General features: G+C 41.4%; 1 protein-coding gene across 7 annotated transcripts in view; it reads left to right on the forward strand.

Annotated features, from left to right (window-relative positions):
- The window catches only part of COL22A1 (collagen type XXII alpha 1 chain), a 226914-nt gene that overhangs the window by 20875 nt on the left and 185148 nt on the right, over positions 1–20891 (forward strand). For all 7 annotated transcript variants that reach the window (XR_001866005.1, XR_001866001.1, XR_001866002.1 and 4 more), the window contains exons 2-3: positions 6593–6757; positions 10881–11447. Coding sequence is in view for 3 of the 7 variants with exons in the window: in XM_017746704.1 (XP_017602193.1) it covers positions 6667–6757; positions 10881–11447 (658 nt within the window). In the remaining 4 variants the exon portion in view is untranslated. The remainder of the gene's footprint in view (positions 1–6592; positions 6758–10880; positions 11448–20891) is intronic.

A 20891-nucleotide genomic window follows, 5' to 3' on the forward strand; every position in this document is an offset into this window, starting at 1 on the left:
AATAATATCATTGTGTTAATATCCACAAGATTCAAATACATTTGCACCTCAAAGGATGAGGCACTGCAGAGGCAGAATATGGACCAACATGTTTTGTAATGGACTTGCAATCTACGTGACTTGAATTATATACTTGAGAAACTTTTGGGGGTGGAAGAGGATAGTGAAAATGAGATTATGACAAGTTAACTGACCTCTGAGTATCCTGTTCTGTTGCTAATTCCCTGGTCCATGCTGAAGAGGTGCAGGCTACAGCTTTGCAAAAGAAAGTAAGTAACAATTAAGGGGAAAAATTGGTTCAAACAAAATGCAGCCCTGAGAGGCTACTTTGCTATTAAAAAAAAAAAAAAAAGCTTCTAGAAATATTGAACCAATGCTTCAGTTTCAAGTTCAGGATGTTCTTCCTGCCTTTGCCAGTGAGTAAATAAACACTGGGGGAGAAGCTGTCAGTACAAGTGCTACAGGTGCTGGTGCCTGGTTCTTGGGCAAACTCTTTTTTCAGGCATTGTTTTCCCAAATCAGATACGCAAAACTTCCTCTTATCAGCCTCCCCTTATCAGCTCTTCTAATCCCTTTGACCTCACATATACTCTGAGACACTTCCCATGGGTCTTTTCCTTGATAACTATTTCAGTCAGGCTAACCAAGATACTTGAGCAATTGTGTTTTATACAGAACCAACCTTTTAGATGTAGAACTTCTTTTGAAATTCAAACTCCTTGTTAGCTGAAGTGAGAAGGGGTCACCACTTGTCTGGTCCATAAACACAGGTGTTCACATGGTACAGTGAAGATTTTGCTTACAGTCTGGTCGATGATACCAAAGCCAAAGAGAGAGTCTGTCGCACAGATTTTCATTGCAGATTACTTTGGGGTTTTCTTAGACAATCAGTAGAAAGATTTTTAAGCTTGATATGCAAGAGTACAATTTAAATTTAGAGTTACTTCCTCTGGGCAAAACACTGAAAAGTTATACTTGGGGATATTGCATCAAGGTTTCAGCCTGCAGACACTGCGTGGCTGCAGCAGGCAAAAATACCCTGCAAAGTCCTCTTCTAGCAGTGAGGGTGTTTTAGAATAGCAGTGATTTGGCAGACAACCAGTAAGGGCTTGTTTTAAAGCATCTATGGTAAATGCATTTATGAGGGGTCAATTTGTGGAATGCATGATCCAAGCATAGGTTAAGGAGTCAAGGGTAGCTGAATTCTAATTCTGACCTTCTCTCAGGATTCCTTGTGTGTGCACATGCAGCATGACAGAGGTTAAAGGAACATTTCTCAGGCTGCAAATTAGGAAATGCCCATGTTGAGTTAATCCTTGGAGTGTGCTTTATGGCCCTCTAGGACTCTTGGTTATGGTCCTGTTTAGGGTATTTTTCCCCATTCACCTCCTGTTTTGTTCTGTCTCCTGGACAGGTACCTGCCACTTAGGGAACAGCTATTTATTATTTTTCCCCTCCTAAATTATGGACTTTATTTCTCGCACAATCAAACTTGCTTCCAATTGCAGCAATATTAATCATTCATGGGCCCAGGCAGTTCCAGCACCAAGTACTTCAGGGCAGTAATATAGTTCAGCTAAGGCAAAAAAAGCGATGGGATGGAATGGTCTGCTGATCTTTCCCACCACCCTATTTCATCTCTCATAAAGCTGACAGATTGCTTTGGCTCACACTCATGTTAACCATCTCTCTGCATCTGAGCAGTATTTTAGGGATTGAGATAGAAGTTGCTCTTGAGATGTGATGTAGCCCAGAGAAACCGTGGATGCCCCATCATCCCTGGAAGAGTTCAAGGCCAGGCTGGATGGGGCTCTGAGCAACCTGGGGTAGTGGAAGGTGTCCCTCCCTGTGGCGGGGGTTGGAATGGGATCATCTTGATGGTCCCTTTCAACCCAAACAATTCTGTGATTCTGTCGTTGCACATGAAGAGAAGAAACATCCCACCCCCTGCAGCCTCGCCAGCACTTAGAGCAGACATTGAAGAGTTTTCTGCTAGCAGGGTGCGTGAATGGCTTCATCCAACATACTGTGGGGCTGCTGACTGTGTCCTCCTTGATTTCAGCAGACTTTGGATCAGTTGTAGTTGAGCAAAATACCTCAGGAAGAGCTCTGGTGTTAGCAAAGAGTTTTCTGCTCTATTATTCACTTGGGTTTTTAAACAACGTCCACTGAAATCAATGTCCCTCTTTTCACTAACTACAGTTGGCTTTGGATCAGGCCTGGGAAGATGCACATCTTCCAGAAATGCCATCAGATGATTTCTATAAAAATCATCAAACAAAGATACACAACTGCATGCGATGATCAACAGGGAAGAAAGTCCTATCTCTCTTTTATACGATTGGGTTCCTGCTCACATCAGCAATAATTTAGATAATTAAATTGCTTAATTCAGTAGTTGGAAGAGGCACAATCAACAAACTGACTCTACTAAGATGTCAGATGTATTAGTGTGCTGGGTTTTATATTTGTTTTTCTTTTTTGTGTGTGTGTGAAAAGCTGTGTAATTGGACACTGTCTTTTTCACCCCCGGCTAACCTCTTCTTCAGAGGAGCATACCAAAGACATTTAAAATCACATTATGAATGCCAGCATAGTTACAACATTTATATGGCATATGGTGATGTTCAGTGGCAGCAGACGAATGGATGAAATCAAGCACAATAATAGAATCAGCCCCCCTTGAATTTAACAGTGAGACAGACAGTTCAGTGGTATAATTTAGAAAAATGCAAGTAGGAGCTTGAATATTTTCATGAGGTGTCTAAAGTACATAACTGGGCATACTTTTAGCATTCAACTTTGATTCAGTGGTCTTTGTACTGTCCCTGTAGGGTCTTTGAACTTTTGCTCGCATGAGGTAGAAATGGTTTTATTAAATCACACTCCTGAAATGCTCGTCTTACTGTGACTCCAGGTTTATTTTATTTTGCTTAATGAATATTTGTGCCTGAATCACTCTCTGAAGAATGAAGGAGATCACAGAAAGTGTTCTGTGTTGTTCCATCTCTAACTCACGTGGGTTTTGCTGTTGATGGCGTCTCTCAAACCAGGACAGAAGAGCAGTCTCTGGAGAGGCTGAGATGGGGTATATCCAGTGCCAGTGCAAATTGCTTCTCATAGAAGTGCCGTGAAGTTTTCTTCTCTGACACATTCTCCATGGCTGCCCTTTCTTTTCCTTTTATTTTTTCAAGATGCCACTTCCAAACAAACAGTTTTGCTTCTCTTTTTCCACAAGGGTTTTTCATCCTTGTTCTCTGAATCGCAGTGTTGAGAAGTCCCAGTTCTTCTTTGGCTCTTTTTTTTTATTGATGTTTTTTGCCCTACATTTCCCAATGAGTGTTTACTTATTGTTCAAAACTAGAGAGACCTTACCATGGATTCTAACTGACCTAAAACTCTATCCTAACCCCTACAAAAAGCCATTCTGAAGCTGAAAGTTATATAGAACTCATGCCTATCTTTTGCATATTGTTTGTTCAACTGTGAGATGGTATGAATAGCTTAGTGCTGTGCTTGTATTTTGAGTGTAGAGGGCTCACTCTAACATTTACTGACTTCTCAGCCAGGATGCCATTCCCACATCAAGTTTGCATGTAGCCAGAAGTATTCACTTCTTTTTTTCCCATTAAACTATTAAAAATGGAGCCTCAGACACAGAACCCGCAGTTCAGTGATAAATTTGGACGTGATGGGATTTGTCAGTTCTTTTTGCAGTATCCCTTAATGCATCACAAGGGAATCCCAAAGTGATGTTTGTGAAATACAAAGAAAATGGGAGCTATTTTAAAATGATGTACATTGACTTAGGCCTCTTTGAGCAAAATTATTCCCACATGATAGGCCGAACTAAAAATAATAGTAATAAAAAAAAAATCCATGTTGGCCATTTGGAAATAGGGTCAACTAAAGAGAATTTCATAGTCTTGGATCACTCTGAAACCTAAACTGTACCACTTTTGGCTCCTTTTTGACCATTTCTCCTGGAAAGGGAAATAAATAGTGATCAGCTGCTGCAATTTCAAACTGGGCTCAGTCTCAAAGTGGCTGACTGAAGTGGGAAAGAAAGAAGTATGGAAAACCCATTACTAAAAATATTTCATTTCCAACCTTTCTTCTAACATCCCTGAAGACTTCCTTGCCATGACATGAGTCCTGCTGATGCGAATGGGGCAATTTTCTCTCACTGGTATATTTGTACATGAAGTAGTTGCAAGTTAAGAGACTTGGTTCAATTCTTCATGCTATAAAAGTGGATAAAATTATATATTTTGGCCTGAATGCAAGAATAATATTGAACCATAAATGTGTATTAAAGCCACCACAAGTTATGATTATAGATTTTAAGCAGATGTTCTGTTTTGATTTGCAGCTTTTTTTTTGCCACTATTTTTAGCCTAAATGGCTGTTCTGAGACACCTTGCAGCATTCATAACGCAGAAATGAGTTCTTGAAGCATTTTGGCAAGGAGGGGAGAATAATGAGGCCTTAGAGACAGAGCCCTCAGGCCTGGCCATGGGGGAAGTCCTTCTGCTGGGGTAGAATCCCACATGTACCAAGTGAGCCCCATCCACCGAGCTGCATCCGCTGCTCACAGAGCCGGAGTTGTTCTGCTGACTGACACCAGCTGGTGCTCTGCTCCTTTTATCCTGGCCTCATGTGGGTTAGCAGCTGGTCAAGACTGTTTTTAAGAATGTATTTATAAAACTTCACAGCCGTGCAAGCCCAGACACAGAGAAAGGACGTTTTGAGCTCGGCACTGGAAGTGCAGGATGTCGCTTGGCAGATCTGGTTTCCCAGCTCTTGCTGCTGCCACAAACCTGCTGTCCCATCACTAGTACCCAAAAACAATGTTTCCTAAAAAAATCCAGGGGAGCGAAAACCTTGGGCTGAAGGCTCCTGTAGATATTTTAAGCAGTGCCTGTCCTGATCCCTCTGCAGGCGGCTGCCTGATTGGTATTTCAATAACGTGCTTATTTAGAAGGAAATTCTAACTCCTGTAGGGCACAGTGGTGTTTTCATGCCTTTTTTACCCTGCAGCCTTTTCCAGCTGGCTCAAACCTGAACACCTCACTGTCTGGTAGGGACATCATCTGGCTGAGGTGTAAACTACAGCACTTGATTTTGTATTTAGAGTTGGTACATGAATAAATACGATTTTTTTTTTTTTAATCTTTCTTGTATTTATGTTCCACTCTTGGCAGACACTTCCAAATTTTATTTGCAGTGAAGGATTTATTATATGTATTGCTTTTTTCTCCTTGTCTGGATGTGATACGGACTTCCGAAAATAGCCTGTATTTTATCTTTTGGAAGGAGCCTGTATTTTTTTGTGGGGATAAGGATTTATAGTGACATCTTGACAACTTCATAAGATTTTTCCCCTTTTTAATTTCCTAAACCAGGACAACATGCTGAGATACGTGGTAGAGATAGGCCCAGCATCTGACTGATCAAAATGGGTTTTGAACCAATGCTGACGCCACTGTTCTTTCTGTCTGTGATTCCCACAGAACCTTATTGCTTTGAAAAGAAATATCCTAGAAGGCATAATCGACCCTGCAGCAATGAACTACATCAGACAGTGTCCCCTTCATGACTTCTACCCCGCTATCAACAGTGAGAAGCAGACATGCATGTTAAAACACTGAGAAGGCAGAACTTCCCCAAGAAAATGGACAAAGAAATAATTAGAATCATTAAAGAGGAAAAGAAGGAATCAGAATCTGGGAGAAAGTTTTTAAAAATAATGCCTTAGGCAGTGAGAGATGCAGAGTGGAAGCTGGTTTCTCCCTTCTGGGTGTGCAAACAGTAGATCAAACTGCAATGACTTTATGATATAATAAAAAATAATAAAACAAGAGCAATAAGAGATTTATTTTTTAAAGTGTCGATCTAGTGTTAGAAAACACAGCTTAACTTTTAACAGCTCAGACACTTTGCCTGACTTCTTACAATACCTTCTGACTTCAGTGACTCCACTCACAGTCAACTCAAACCAAAGACCTTATACTGAAGATAACCCTGAGTTTTTGCACATCTTTAAACTAAATAGTGGAAAGACATGTTTTGAAACTGCTGAGTTTACTCCTACAAAGAAGGACCAATGGCAACAAACATATATATGAAAACGGTGTATTTTTAGCATTTGTCATTTTTGGGGCTGCTGAACTGACTGAAAGCAGCGATGGGTGAAGTGGCAACGGGTTGTGTGTGTGATTTGTAGTGGTTTGTATCTGGGCTCTGCGCTGTGTATCTCCTAATGATGAATGCGTGGGAGGGCCAGGTCAGGAATGGTTTCCACTCCAGTGCGCTGATTGTGTAGTTGGCAGTGGGCTCAATTAAAGTATAATAATCTGGTAATCTCTCTCCTGTTTCCATTCAGCTGCTTCACAGTGAATAGAGCCAGTGAACAAGTATAGCTTTTGAAAAGTAGGTGAACTCCTGCCTCTTTGTCTGAGCAGTTTATGTCTAGTCAAGTAAAATGACAAGCAGAAGAGGCGACTCTCCAAAACGTTGCTCTCATGACTTGCATCACTGCTGCTGTTTGTGTTGCTGTGAGATAACACTTGCTCTTTATTTCCCTCTCTAGGCTGCGTGTTGGATTTCTAGCAAGCTTCGCACCACGGAGAAAAGACAAGCTGATGTGAGAAAGGAGATACGGATATGTCCATGATGGGAAGGTGCTGTATCCTCCATCTCTTGGTTCTTCTCACATTTGTGTTCAGCGGGGAGAGAACCGAGGCACAAAGAGCAGGTACGCCTTCAGTTTACTGCCTCGTGCCCTGGAGGTGCTGGGGCTCTCCCATGGCTGGGAGGCCATCAGTACAAGGAGGAAAACTATAAACAACCCAAGACATTTACTGCTGGAAATACATTAAATGGGCCTTAGGGATGGAGAAGGCTCGGGGTTCAAGGCTGTGGTTTACCTGGGTCTCTTGTTCTGTTGCAGGCTTAGAAAGTTCAGCTCAGCTACCCACAGCGAGAGGAGCAGCTCACCACAGTTAGCTCTGATGTGCTGCATCTACCTTGCACTGGCATGGAGATCACCTCTTCCATTGCCTCCTGTGGGTGTCACATGAGACCTGGTGAATCTTCTGCCTGGCTGTGACTTTCCTGTGAGCTAAACAGGGCCAGGGTACTGTTCTTACCCTCCCTTGATTCAAGATATTTGAAGGATGTGTTGATGTGGTGCTTAGGGACATGGTTTAGTGATGGACGTAACAGTGTTGGGTTAGTGGTTGAAATTTATGATCTCAGAGGCCTTTTCCAACCTAAGTGACTCTAGGATTCTATGTTTCTCTACTGTCTAGTTGGTAGCATGGTCCCTGGCACAGCTTTTGGCCTGGGCTCATGAACACTCTCCCCCAAATGCCACTGAATGCATTAGAGGATGGTGTAGCTGAGGGACTGTTCTTACAGGGATCCTTGACAAAGGACACGTTGGCTTTTGTGTGTAACAAGAAGAGTTGAGTTATCTGGCATCAGTGATGCCACACCTCAAATTTAACATGGTTGTAGATCCACACAATTTTTTCATAAGAGTCCAAAGGCATTTAGAGATGGAGGTTTTCCCACTCTTTTTCTAGGAAAGCTTATATTCTGTAGGCTTGGGTATTTTATAAGAAAGAAAAGGCTATTTTAGACCTTCTTTCACTTTAAGGAATAGCTGCTTTACAGCTTTATTATGTGATCTTTCTATGGTTTTCTAGATGAAGTTTAACAGGAATAAATACTTAGTAACCAAAAAAAGTGCAATCTCACATTTTTTTCTCTGCTTCTGGACCTGTCACAGGCAGAATATAGTGGTGCCATTTATATGTTCCTTCTGTGCTTACTTTAAATAATTTTGGGCTTATAGCTTGTTTGTGAACTATTTTTAAAGGAAATATTGCAAAACAGTTCATTCAGTGTCTGAGTAGATGAACACAACTCCTTGAATCATGCTCGCAGAGAGCATTTCTGCAATCACAAACCTGAATTTTTGCTTTCTATGAGTTATCTCCCATATTCCCTTAACATGAACTGAATTGTTTCTGCCAGTAAAAAGTAATGTTATGGCATTCTTGGCAAACAATCAATTTTTTCCAGTGGTGGACATTAGAGTGCTAAAAATGCAGATTAATATTTACTAAAAGCATTTCTGCAGCATTTCATCTCACTGCCATCAGGTGTGTAAGCAAAGAATCACTACCTCAAAAAAAATGATCCTGAAAGACCATGTTTTTCTTCCATGCAATGCTGCCTTGAATAGACATCACCTTAACTCCCCCTTGTTTTAAGGCTCATTGCCCTTGAACACAGACAGAATTCATTCTGTCTGTTCTGTTTGTTTTGAAATTGCAGTTGTCTCACCTGCTGAGAGTCATTAAAGTAAGTTACAGGAAGTTCTGTACCTTGTGGGTTTTGCTCTCTAGTTAGTCTCACCTAATTAACATTCTTCCAGCCAGAATAGATTAATATAATAATGAATTTAGGAAGGAGGTGAGGTGGGAAAGTGTAGAATCCTTTCTTACCTTTTGCTGTTAATCCTCTATATTCTCTAAAAATCAAGCAGAACCACACTTGAGAGTCCAGCTGATATACACAGATTTAATGTAACTTACATGCCAAAATATAAAATTATATAAACCATCATCTCCCCTCTCAGATTGCCTTCAAGAGAGTTTTTCCAGACAGACTTTTATTGCTCTGGGGTTAGAGACGAGCACTCCCTCGCTCACAAATGCCATCACAGAACACATTCCCACAGGAAGGTTTTGGCTCGGATAGAGTTAATTTTCCTCACAGTAGCTGGTATGGGGCTGTGCTTTGGATTTGTGCTGGAAACGGTGTTGATGACAGAGGGATGTTTTTGTTACTGATGAGCAGAGCTCACACTGAGCCAAGGCCTTTTTTATTCCTCCTCACACCAGCCAGGAGGCTGGGGGTGCACAAGAAATTGGGAGGGGATAAAGTCGGGACAGCTGCCCCCAGCTGACCAAAGGGGTATCCCAAACCATAAGGTGCCATGCTCAGGAATAAAACTGGGGAGTCACTTGGCTGGAGACTCCTGCTCAGGCACTGTCTGTGAGTCAGTCAGTGGCGAGCAACGGTTTTCATTTGCATCACTCCTCGTTCTTGGGTTTTATTTATATCTCTTTGTTATTTTGCTTTTCATTACGACTTCTTCTTTCTCTTCTTCTTATTTTGCTTTATTGTATTTTATTTCAATTATTAAACTTTCTTCTCTCAACCCACTTTTACCTTTCCAATTCTCTTCCCCCTGATCCTGCTGAGGCCAGTGAGTGAGGGGCTGTGTGGTACTTAGTTGCCAGCTGGGCAACCACAACAACAGGTTGTTTCCAAAGAGATCCCATGTGGATGGGCTGATCCCAGTGTGATCCCAATCCTGTGTGTATAGGTTGTTCCCATGGGCCCTGCGCCTGGAATGTGCTGGGATGTGCTCTGCTACAGAAGTCAACACAGCAGCAGGTGATGATGCTCATTTCTCATCACCTGCCACACTCCCAAGTGTGCATTCAGTCATTCTCATGGTCATCATGCAATACTGTGAACACTGACCTACTCTTTTGTAATGCTTTTACTCTTCTCCTTAGGCAAATCCTCTCCATGTAGCTGAGCTACCCACTCCCTACCGCCCAGTGCAGTAGGCTGTTCTGGAATTCTTCCATTCCGGGCCGGGTCACAACCCTAGGATGAGCAAAAGAACCAGAGCCAACTTATTTCAAAATCTGGGTGTGGTAGAAGACTTTTTGACTTTCCTATAGGTTCAAGTGCTGGAATTCAATAGGAAATATGTATTTTTTATCACTGGTTCAAACATGCAGTTTTACTTTGTGAGACAACATGAGACAAGAACTGCTGGAGAAGTAATGGTTGGTGGCTGTGACCAAACTGACTTTGTAGAGCAGCTTTCAGTCTTAAAACTCAAAATTTATTAGGGATTGTGGTCTATAATACTGGTTTAGAGAAACATATGTATTTATATGCACATTTTGTCCAGCTGGGGAATTATGTTGATAAATCTTGGGCATCTGTGGGACTTTTATGGATCTACTGCATCCTGACTTGCATGTATCCAGAAACAGCTAAGAAACATCTCCTGAGAGATCTCCTTTTTTTAGCAAGTGTCTGACAAATGAAAGTCTGGACTGATAGACCAAACAAGTTGCAATTAAAATAAATTTGTGTTTTGAATTACACAGGCCTCACATTGAAAGTATCATGGTTGGAGGCAAAGGGATGGTTGTGGGTATAAGTGAACTTTTCCCTTACAAGGCAGCTGCCCTTTGTTGTTGAGGAACATATCCTAAAATTCAGTGAGTCATGCTTTAGTCAATAGTCAGTGGCAGAAAGCCTCAAAATTGAAATAATCTTGTTATAGACTTGCTGCATCAACATACCATGCTGAGCAAAATAACTACTTCTAGCTAAGCATAAATTAATCATAACATTAATGCAAGAGGGAACACGAAAGCTTCAATACTCAGGGTCAGGATTGGCATAGGCAAGGTCAGGGCAGGGCTCTTGATCTGTCCAGGTCATTTCAGAGCATTGCCTGAGCAAAGGCATTGCAGTGAAGTCAGAGAAAAAGAGCTTCATGTGCATGCAGGGGGTGTAGGTGAAGGATTGAGCAGAGGTAGTTAGAAGCAAAGGAACAGAAAGGGTTTGCATTTCAAAGCAGAGTGTGTGCTGGTCTGTAGATGTCCTGAAACAGATGAGGTGAATCACAGGAAGAAAGGCTGGGAATCTGCTTTTCCTCTGCAGGATAGGGAGAAGGTTTGCTGCCTCCTCCAAATTGCTCACAAGGGAGCTCTGGCTAGGGAATATTTGGTATGTTTCCTGCCACTTAACAATGTTTCCTGCCACTCTTGCAGGTTGCAAAAGCGTTCACTATGACCTTGTCTTCCTCTTGGATGCCTCCTCCAGCGTTGGAAAAGAAGATTTTGAGAAAGTTCGTCAGTGGGTGTCTAATTTGGTGGAAACTTTTGAGATTGGGCCAGACAAAACCCGTGTAGGTGTGGTGCGATACAGCGATCGTCCAACCACGGAGTTCGACCTGGGAAAGTACAAAACCCGTGAAGAAATCAAAGAGGCTGCACGAAAGATTCAGTATTATGGGGGTAACACGAACACTGGCGATGCTCTCAGGTACATCACCACCTACAGTTTTTCCAAAGAAGCTGGTGGGAGACTTAGTGATCGAACTGTTAAAAAGGTGGCTATCCTTTTGACTGATGGAAGGAGCCAGGATTTTGTCTTGGATCCAGCCACTGCAGCCCATCAGGCTGGGATTAGGATTTTTGCTGTGGGTGTTGGAGAAGCCTTAAAAGAGGAACTCGATGAGATTGCTTCAGAGCCCAAGTCTGCTCACGTGTTTCATGTTTCTGATTACAACGCCATTGATAAAATTCGGGGGAAGCTGAGGAGGCGTCTCTGTGAGAGTAAGTAGAACGCCCCATTCTGCAGAATTAAAATAGGTTCAGTTAGCATATAGGTATGAAAAGCTGTGATTGTTTTCTTTCATGCTTATACTTCTTTATTTTCATGTCTTCCACTCAGTTCCACTCTGTAAGAGATCACTGTTCAAGGCCGGGTTGGGTGGAGCTTTGAGCAACCTGATCTAGTGGAAGTTGTACCTGATTATGGCAGGGATTTGGAACTGGGTGATCTTTAAGGCCCCTTCCAGCCCAAACTATTCTCTGTTGTTATGATTCTATCATTTTACTACAAGAGATGTGATGGGTTTTTCTCCCAAGTCAGTATTAACTATAGGTCATCTTCCAGAGCAAAAGATGAATTCCCGTTTCGTTCTGATATAGTTAATTACTTTATAATAATTTGGACTACTGAATATGAATAGTGACATCTTATTTATACATAGATTTTGGGTTATTTTGTGTACGATCTTTACCCCCCACCTTATTTCCTGGCATTGTACTGTGAAAAGAGTGCTCTGGATGCTGCTGGGAAGGATCCTTAAGGAAGCAAAGGGATGTTAGTGTTTTCTGCCTTTCAGCATCTCAACTCTACTGACAACTGGTGTTCTGTAGTGCTCTGGCCACCAACAGCACAAGCATTGGTGATGTCTTGAATGACTTTTAATGGAGAAAAGTGTGGAGGATTTGCGCTGAATAAATGACCTTGATTTTCCAGCTCCTTGGTGAAGAGAATGGGAATGGCATTGTGGCTGGTATCTCCCAGCACTTTAACAGGAACAGCAGTCACACAGCCTGTTCTCCTTCCACCACAGATAAATCACTCTTGTTCTTAGTGACTACATGAAACCTGCCTGGTTTTGCTGCAGTGTATGTTGTGGTTACTGTGAACAGGCCTCGTAGATGATGTTGTGAAGACCTGTTATTGCATTTTGTGAACTCCGTTTGTAAGAAAAAAGCTCTGGGCTTATGTAGGGTCCTTAAAGAATGACAAGCACGAGCAGGCAGAGTCTAGTTGACATTGCCCAGCAATGTCAAGATGTGACTGCTTTTTTAGCCTAAACATAAATGGTTAATGGGTGGTGTTATCCCCATACAAATGGAAGTCATGGGGGATAATGACTGTAAGATATGCAAACTGAAGGAGCTTGGGTTTTTTCTGTGAAAATCTTATGTAATCCTACACACAACTGGGCTGTAATAGAGAAGGGTAAAGCCTTCTGGTTGGCATACTTGGCCAACTCAAACAACTTCCTGCTGCAGCTGCTGAACTCCAAAAATGTGATTTTCCTTTGCAATTCTATTGCTTTCCTTTTCCAAAGCAAGTGTTTTCTCTGCTTTGTACCTGGGTCATCATTTGTTGCCTACTCAAAAAATCCTTTACCTGCCTGTCAGAGTATAATACCATCTGTCTGTGGCTTTCTGAGCCCATCCTGTGTCCACACATGCCAGCATAACACTTCTCATTCGATTACAAAGGACCACTGGGAGCATCCTTCATCCTGAATCTGATGAGTCCACTGACCTCTGTGTCTGCTCGGCTATTTCGCTCACATATTCTCACCTCTGACTGCAATTCCTCCTGCATAGAAACTTTTCCCCCTTAAATACACTATCCCAAAGTCTTCCCTAAATTTTTTCTTCCTACATTTAAAACAGGGAAAGTGCTCTTTGGCAAGAATCAGTGTTATCATACTTACTTAATTTACTGCTTTGCATGCAGAAAGCTTTTGCAAGGCATGATGTTTAGATCAGGTCCAAAAAATCATGAAAATCTTGCTGAAGCAGAGGATGAGGTAGTGAGAGCACCTCCAGCAGAAATACTATGGTAGAGATCAGTTAATTTTTTGTTACCTGCATGTGTGAGGTAGAACTATTTGGGAGGGTGAGAGAATTGAGGTGGAGAACAGGACCAAGAGATTTCTTGTGCATGTACCACTTTTAAATTCTGTTAATACAGTAGGAACAGGAAAGGAGTGATGGCTGGACCTTCTACATATTTAGAAGGTCAATCTTTAACAGATGTTGCAGTTAGCTCTCAGTGGTTTTAATGACAGCACTGCACAAAAACATGAACATACAAACCACAGGGTGGGTGGAAAACGTGACCAGGGCACATGCCAAGCTGCTGTTTGTTTTGTGCACATTCTGAGACAGACAAAAGTGTATATTGCCACAGCCAAGCTGGGGTTTTAATAGACATAATCCCTTGTGAGCTCCAGGGAGACACATCAATCAAAGGGCGGAAATGGGAGGAAGTTTTTTTTTTGTACTGACCACTGACGAGTCCTCCAGTCCTGGTACTGCCACTGAAATGGGAAGGGTCGTGAAGTGTTGCAAATGCTGGATTTTATGCCAGCAGCTGTTCAGAATCGCTTGTCTCAGGTCTCCCTGGACATCTGGCCTAGACTCTGTCATTCCATCTTGCTATATTTGACTGAATTTATTGCTAAGAACATTGCTAAGACTCATTGAGTGCATTAATAGCATTTTAGCTTTCATTTGCTCTTGTGGCAGTAAGCATAGCATAATCGAAAAATAACATGTCTGCTCAGCAGGACATCACGGCAGGGGGAGATATTTTTGTCACACATCTCCATTACATTCTGGACTATAGTTGGCAGGCAAGAATGGGTGATGCTTTCACAGGAAAGCAGGAGAGATACAATCTGCTAAAAATTCCAAAGATACTACATGCTTCCTAAATACATTTCCTGCTTATATGTTGCAGGGATAACAACAGGCAGATATGGAATATTTAAAAATACACTAGACCAAAGGACCATCATCACATGAATCTCAAATGCTTTGCAAACAGAAGGAGATGAGGCTGAATTGTTTAAAAAATGGCTTGATACTGATGGTTTGTCATTGATTTCAGTTGATTTAGTGAGGCCTGTGGTATCAAAAGCAGTCACATGTCCAGATGATTCACAACATTTATATTTCTATTTTTACACGTCTTTGTTGACTTTGGGTAGTGTATGAAGTGCATAAAACAAGACATACGCTACCACTGTTCTGTTACTGATGATGAAGGGCTTCCAGCCTTCAAGGCAACACCTTGAAGGCCTGTCAAAAGAATAGTCTGAAAGCTTCAGAAATGTCTTTTTTTTTGAGGTTGCCTTTGCCCAGGTTCATGATATAATCACAGAAAAACAGCAAGCTGTTTCTTCTTGGCCTTCAGTGTTAAAAATACCTCATGCACAGAGACCATGACAAAGGGTAGGCATCTGAATTGCCATATCTTGACTGACACCTCCTAAGAGACTTATCAGTACAGTCAAATCTCACAAAAATACTGAAATATTGGAACATATCAACACCTGAGGGTATGTTCCAAATTTTGCCGCTTAAGAAGATGTCCAGATTAGGTGCAGGTACTAAGAATTTGACCATCACTTGAAAATCTAGTGACTTTCAGATGGCTTGGGAAGTCTGCTAAAAGCTCAGCAGACAACTGCTGCTTTTTAAAAAGCTGCAGCTGGGCAGTGACCTGCTGATATGTCCTGCTGCTTCTTGATGCTCTACTCCCACAGCTGCAGTGGTGCCTTTCCCAAACTCTGTAACATCTCCAACTTGTAGCAGTCACTCATGTTACAGATGACAGGATCACTTATCCTTTCATCACCATATTTGCTGGCTAACTGCAGTGTCCTGTGAAGGCATAAAAGGTCTGTGACAGAATTTCCAACTGATTTCTCCTTTTCTTGAAACTAAAAAAAAAATGACTTTTCATGGATGTGAGGCGACAAAATATTTATTTAGTGGTGGTCTTCTGCAATTTAGTTGGACAACTGTCTATTGGCTCCAGGAAGCACAGCAGAGATATTCACATATTCTTTTACAGAATGTTTTATTTTCAAATAAAATGTCTGAAACTTTCAGATCTAATTTTCCACTTGGACCAATCATCACCAGCTTAGAGAGAAATGGTTCCAGAGCTGGCTTCTGGCAGGCAGTCTTGAACTTTGGGAATGAGCTGTGGCTGCTGGTTGCCCTTCAGTTCCTCCACAGATTGTGCAGAAGTGACTGTTTTCCCAGATCGTAACTACAGTTCTGGCACTGCATAATCTCCACATCATTTAAATGTTGCATGTCCAAAGAAGGGCATCAAAGCTGGTGAAGGATCTTGAGCACAAGTCCTTTGAGTAGTGGCTGAGGGAGCTGGGAGTGTTAAGCCTGGAGAAAAGAAGGCTGAGGAGGAATCTTGTAACTCTCTACAACTCCCTGAGAGGAGGGTGTAGCCACGTGGGGATTGGTCTCTTCTCCCAGGTAAAAAGCAACAGGACAAGAGGAAATGGCCTCAAGTTTCACCAGGGGAAGTTTAGATTGGATATTAAGAAAAAATTTCTTCACTGAAAGGATTGTCAAGCAGTGGAAGAGGCTGCCCAGGGAAGTGGTGGAATCACCATCCCTGGAGGTATTTAAAAGATGTGTAGGTGTGACACTTTGGGACATGGTTTATTGGTGGACCTGGCAGTGCTGGGTTAATGGTTGGACTCAATATTCTTATAGGTCTTTTCCAACATAAACAATTATAGGATTTTCAATAAATCCCTCTTTTGCTTGGTACTCTGAAATGAATAGGTTTATTCTGAGATTTGCAACAGTGCTGTTTTATGACCAGCCCCACTTCTAAAAAAGAAAATCTTATTCTTCTTAACTTCCTTCTCCCATCTGCCAGCACATGCGTTTGTGTGGCCCCACCATGAACTACAGCAGGGAGCCAAGGAATATTTTTGTTTTCTTTCCCAGATTAGTTTTTACTCAGATTTAGTTCACCATGCTGTCCCAGGGGAGGAACTGGCACAAGGTGAGAACAGCTAACTAGGAGCAGAAGACCTGGATTGTGTCCTTTGGTGCAGTGCTAGCTCATATCAGCTTGATGAACATTAGTTAAGGACTTCAGAAAACTGAGGAACATCCTTCATGTGCTCCCAATGCAAACCCAAGCCTGTGCTCTGCTGTTCTCTGGTTGAAGTGTGCATAAAGTGGATTGCTAGGCAGGTTTTTTTCCATTCAAACTCCACTTCTAGGCTTCAGCACAACTTGCTTGCCTTGAATAAACAGCTTGCTTAACAAAAATATCCCTCTGCAGATGGATCTCTTCAGGATCCTGTTCCATTTTCCTTAAACAGGCCTTCCAGTACACGTAATTGTTGCTGTTTTACTACAGCCTTAGCTCCTGTTTGTTCAGGGAGGGATGGCAGAGTTCTCCCTCCTCAGACACGCTGTGTCTGGCTGGGAGCATCTTGCTGGGAGTTGTTGGTAGGAGGGATAAGCAAGCTTGCCACCACCTTCACTTAGACACAGACTGTCAGTGCCTCCAGGCAGCACTTTGATATTTCTGTGCACCCGGGTAGCTTCTCTCCTCCAGAATGGATGTTAGCTCTATTAGAGTTTCAGAAAGTGATTTATTCATTTATTTTCCTTCCCTTGTACGTTGGAAAAAGCAATGTCTTAGACACTGCCCTCAGGTGATGAGGATATTTCAGCATCTGTGGCCTGATTTCTTCTTTGGTGAGGGGGAAAAGATATGAATCCAGAAGTCATCCAAAAACCAGAGTTTTAGAAATAAGTCTGTGAAAGAAAATGGTTTTACTTTTTTTCTTTGATGCAGTTTGTGAGAAAAGGAGTCTGTTCCAATCCTGCAATTTCATACATACCACTGGGAATATTAATATGGGACTCTGAAGATAGGAATATAATAAAATGAGATCAATTAAACCTTTTGCACTTGCCTTTCTTACCTCTAGCTTCTTTCTTTAGCAGTTACAGACGAATAGTAGCATCATAAGCCACAGGCAGTAATTTTATGTAAAGCAGTGAATCTCTGGACTGCCAACATCTTGTCTGAAATCACAAAATTGGGCTGGTTGATAACATCTCCCCAAGATTGTAATAGGTTTTTTTTTCATTTCAGACAAGAAAGCTCTCTAAACAATGTTTGATGTACAGTAAAACTAATAGTAAAGGCAAAGACTCAGATAAAAGTAAGTCCCAGATTTAGAAAGAAATACTGAGACAGTCCGGGAAAGCATGAGTCTCAGAGCCAGGAGAAATGGCATCTTATGAAAAAGTAATGAGCTGCTTGGAGAAAAAAAAAGGGGGGAAATGTGGTGACTATGGAAGCCATTTCTAAATAATGTAGAAGTCAAGGAGAAATACAGAAAAAGGAGCAGGCAAAAAGCTGGAACATATTCTTATGTGCTGGGAGTAGCTTGTTTTCCAGCAATATCTGCAGCCCTCATTGATTTTGCAGGATCTGTGGATGCTCAGCCTGTTCAAAATTGATCTGTGGAACCCAATATTTCTCCAGCTGCAATCAGAAGGAGGCTTTCTCTCTGCTCCAGTGGAGTCCAAATGATGGGGTAAAAGAGACAACTCATCCTTGGGGCAGCACTGTCTTTCTTGGTGTTTGCTGTCTGATGAACTGCTGAGGAATGTTCAGTAGAAAGAATAACCTCTGAAGATGGCCAGATGCTCAGCAGGAGACTAGGGCAAGGCACTTAAAAACCTCTGAGGCTTTAGGTTTAGTTACAGGCTTTTCTGTCCAAGAAAAACAAAGCTATGAGGAGAAAATCCTTGGCATGTAGACTTCACGAATCTAAAATACTTTATATTTCAGCAGATTTGTACAGTCAGGCCTTTCTTCCTCCTTCATTAACAACCCCTAAACTGACCTCAAACTGGAAGGACACCACTTACTTAAAGTCTTAGTGTTGTAAGCCTGCCCTGTTGATAATTTGTATGCTTTATGCGACTATTCACATCAAAATCTAATGGTAACTTCCAGCACAATCTATTAATGGAATAGACCATTGCCTGCTGTGGTTAGGTGTACCTGCAAATTAAAGATTTCCTCTGCTCTCCCTTGATTTGGGGATGTAGTTCTATTTAGGATGGGCAAAGTCTGGGGAGGTGCTATGGAGATTTAGTCCCAGTTCTCCTGATGGAGCTGGTAGAATTTACTGAAAATGATAGAACAGGGTTGAACTCATGTCAGAGCATGCAAAACCCATGAAATGTATTAAAGGTTCCATCATAACACATTATACTTGTGAAACACAGTGGGTTTCCTGAAACACAGTGGGTTTCCTGAAACCCCCAGCTTCTTATAAAATGAATATTTCTATAAGCCCACTATAGCAATGGTGAGCTTGGTCTCTCAGGGCTGGTGTTGTTTTTTTTTTTGCTCCTGGCTCCATAAATTCCAGCCTCAAATTCTTGTGAGGAGTAACTGTAATGAGAGCTGCAGATCCTATGATTCAACCTAATGAGGGAGCTTGGAGGTACCATGGCAGGTCCTGGATTTCATGGAAAGATGCAGTGATTGCTGGTCATGGGCTGCCTGTGATACTTGGGAAAAGGTTTGGCACAAAAACTCGGCTTTCTCATCAAATAGATTAACCAGAAAATTTGTGACCTTTCACGGTATTGAATCAAGGTCTTTGCATCCCCTAATAATTAAACTGATTTTGGAAACAATTTCACAGGCAGAACTGAACTATAAGACCCAAACTGTGTTTGGATCTAGATAAGCTGTCACATTAACACCTGGAACAAAATGGGCAGGAACACCTATTTTTAAGATCGGGAATGAAACCATTGCTTCCAGTTCTGTCTTTAGCTGAGCTGTCTTTAGAACAGCTTTGTTAGAACAGCAGTGTTGTTTATTTCTGTGATCAGGACCAAAGCAAAGCTGGGCATTTAAGTTTGAAGGGCTTATTTTGAAGCTGTAGGTAGATCATAAAATCATAGAATGTCCTGGGTTGGAAGGGACCTTAAAGATCATCTCAGTCCAACTCCCTTGTCATGGACAGGGACATCTTCAACTATCCCAGGTTGCTCTGAACTCCATCCAACCTGGCCTTGAACACTTCCAGGGATGGGGCAACTGGTTGAACAGATCTGTGATACCTGTAAACCTTGTGTGGTGTCTGCAACAGAGATATTCATGCTATTACTGGAGTTCAAACTGAAATGACACAATGATTTCCTTTCTCATCCCTTGGTAATGTGAAGTGGTGCATCCTTTCTTCTGTGGATGTTTGTAAACGCCACTGAATTTCAACTTTTTTTCTTTAAATCAACCAAGCCAACAAACAAAATTGAATTGTAATGTACCAGTCTGTTAAGAATATTTTTTCTTCAGTGGTAGAGCTGCAGTGTGGTTTAACTGGTGGGCTATTTTTGTTAGTAAATTGTAGGGTTGGTGATTCAATCCCATCAAGTTCCCTACAAGTTACACACAAACACCAAAATCCTTTTCAAATCAGTAAGGTTGTTTATGATGTGAAACAAAAGCAGTGGGAGTACTCTGACACCTTGGAGAACTGCTTTTTGGTAAAGTACTAATTAAGGTCTTTAAAATGCAATTAAGAAATTGTTTCAAGCTCTGCTGTATTAATGTATTTTAAAATGGTGGAGAATAGTTCTAAGTTCTGCATAAAATGCTTTTTGGCATGCTGTATATTTTGGGAACTGTGAGTACTGCTGCTAATCCTGGCCAGAAGTAAGGAAGGTATCTTTCAGGAAAGGTAGTTCCATTGGATAAGGTGATTTTTGTCACATGCTGTCCTTGTCTGTTGAACAGCAGGGTCATGGGATATCACATTCCTAAACTCCATTAATTTCCTTATGGATTAATAGTCAACATTCAGTGTCAGTTTAGCTATAACTTCATCTGTACTCTAGGACACTAAGTAATTTATATATAAAATACATATACATGTGTGAATGTATATAAGATATTTATTTCTATGTATATAAACTCTGAAAAATAAACCTGTGTCCTTTCAGCCTGAAGCTTCAGTCTTTTTTGCAGTGAGGTAGATAAAGGTATGTTAAAGCTCTAGAGAGGATGAAATACAGGACATTTTTACTGCAAAGTAACTACACAGAATCAACCGAATCCACAACTTGTGGGCAGGGCTTCATTTAGCTACACTGCCATAGGAATCACTGTGCTTTGTTCCTCCAGGGTTTTACAGCAAGATGGAGAGCATATATTAGTTCTATCTATATATTAGTTCTATATCTACTAAACAAACCGCTATTTTTTGGCACTGAAGATGCAGCATCTTTGTGAGAAGCTGCAGTACTAATATGACAGGTGTAATGGTGCAGCAGAATTTTAGTCACTAGTTCTAAAGCTTTGTGGCAAATGACTCTTAATAGCTTAGATCAAAGACTGATGTTGGATCAGAACTGAGAAGCATAAAGAGAATTAAAAATTTTTGAAAACTTGAATCTTTATATTCAAGTATCTTTGGTGGTATTCATATCATCTAACTACAGTAGCCTGGAAGTTATTTGTCTGTGGTCTTTCGATAGTCAGTGGAAAGGAGTACACATCTCAAGAGAATGTTTCGTCCTTTTTGAGGACAACTGTTCGAGACAGGTGACATGATTCAACCTCTGTGTCTCTCTCTTTTCATTCACTTT

This window comes from Corvus brachyrhynchos, unplaced genomic scaffold, assembly GCF_000691975.1.
Source record: "Corvus brachyrhynchos isolate BGI_N302 unplaced genomic scaffold, ASM69197v1 scaffold89, whole genome shotgun sequence".
NCBI classification, from domain to species: Eukaryota; Metazoa; Chordata; class Aves; order Passeriformes; family Corvidae; genus Corvus; species Corvus brachyrhynchos.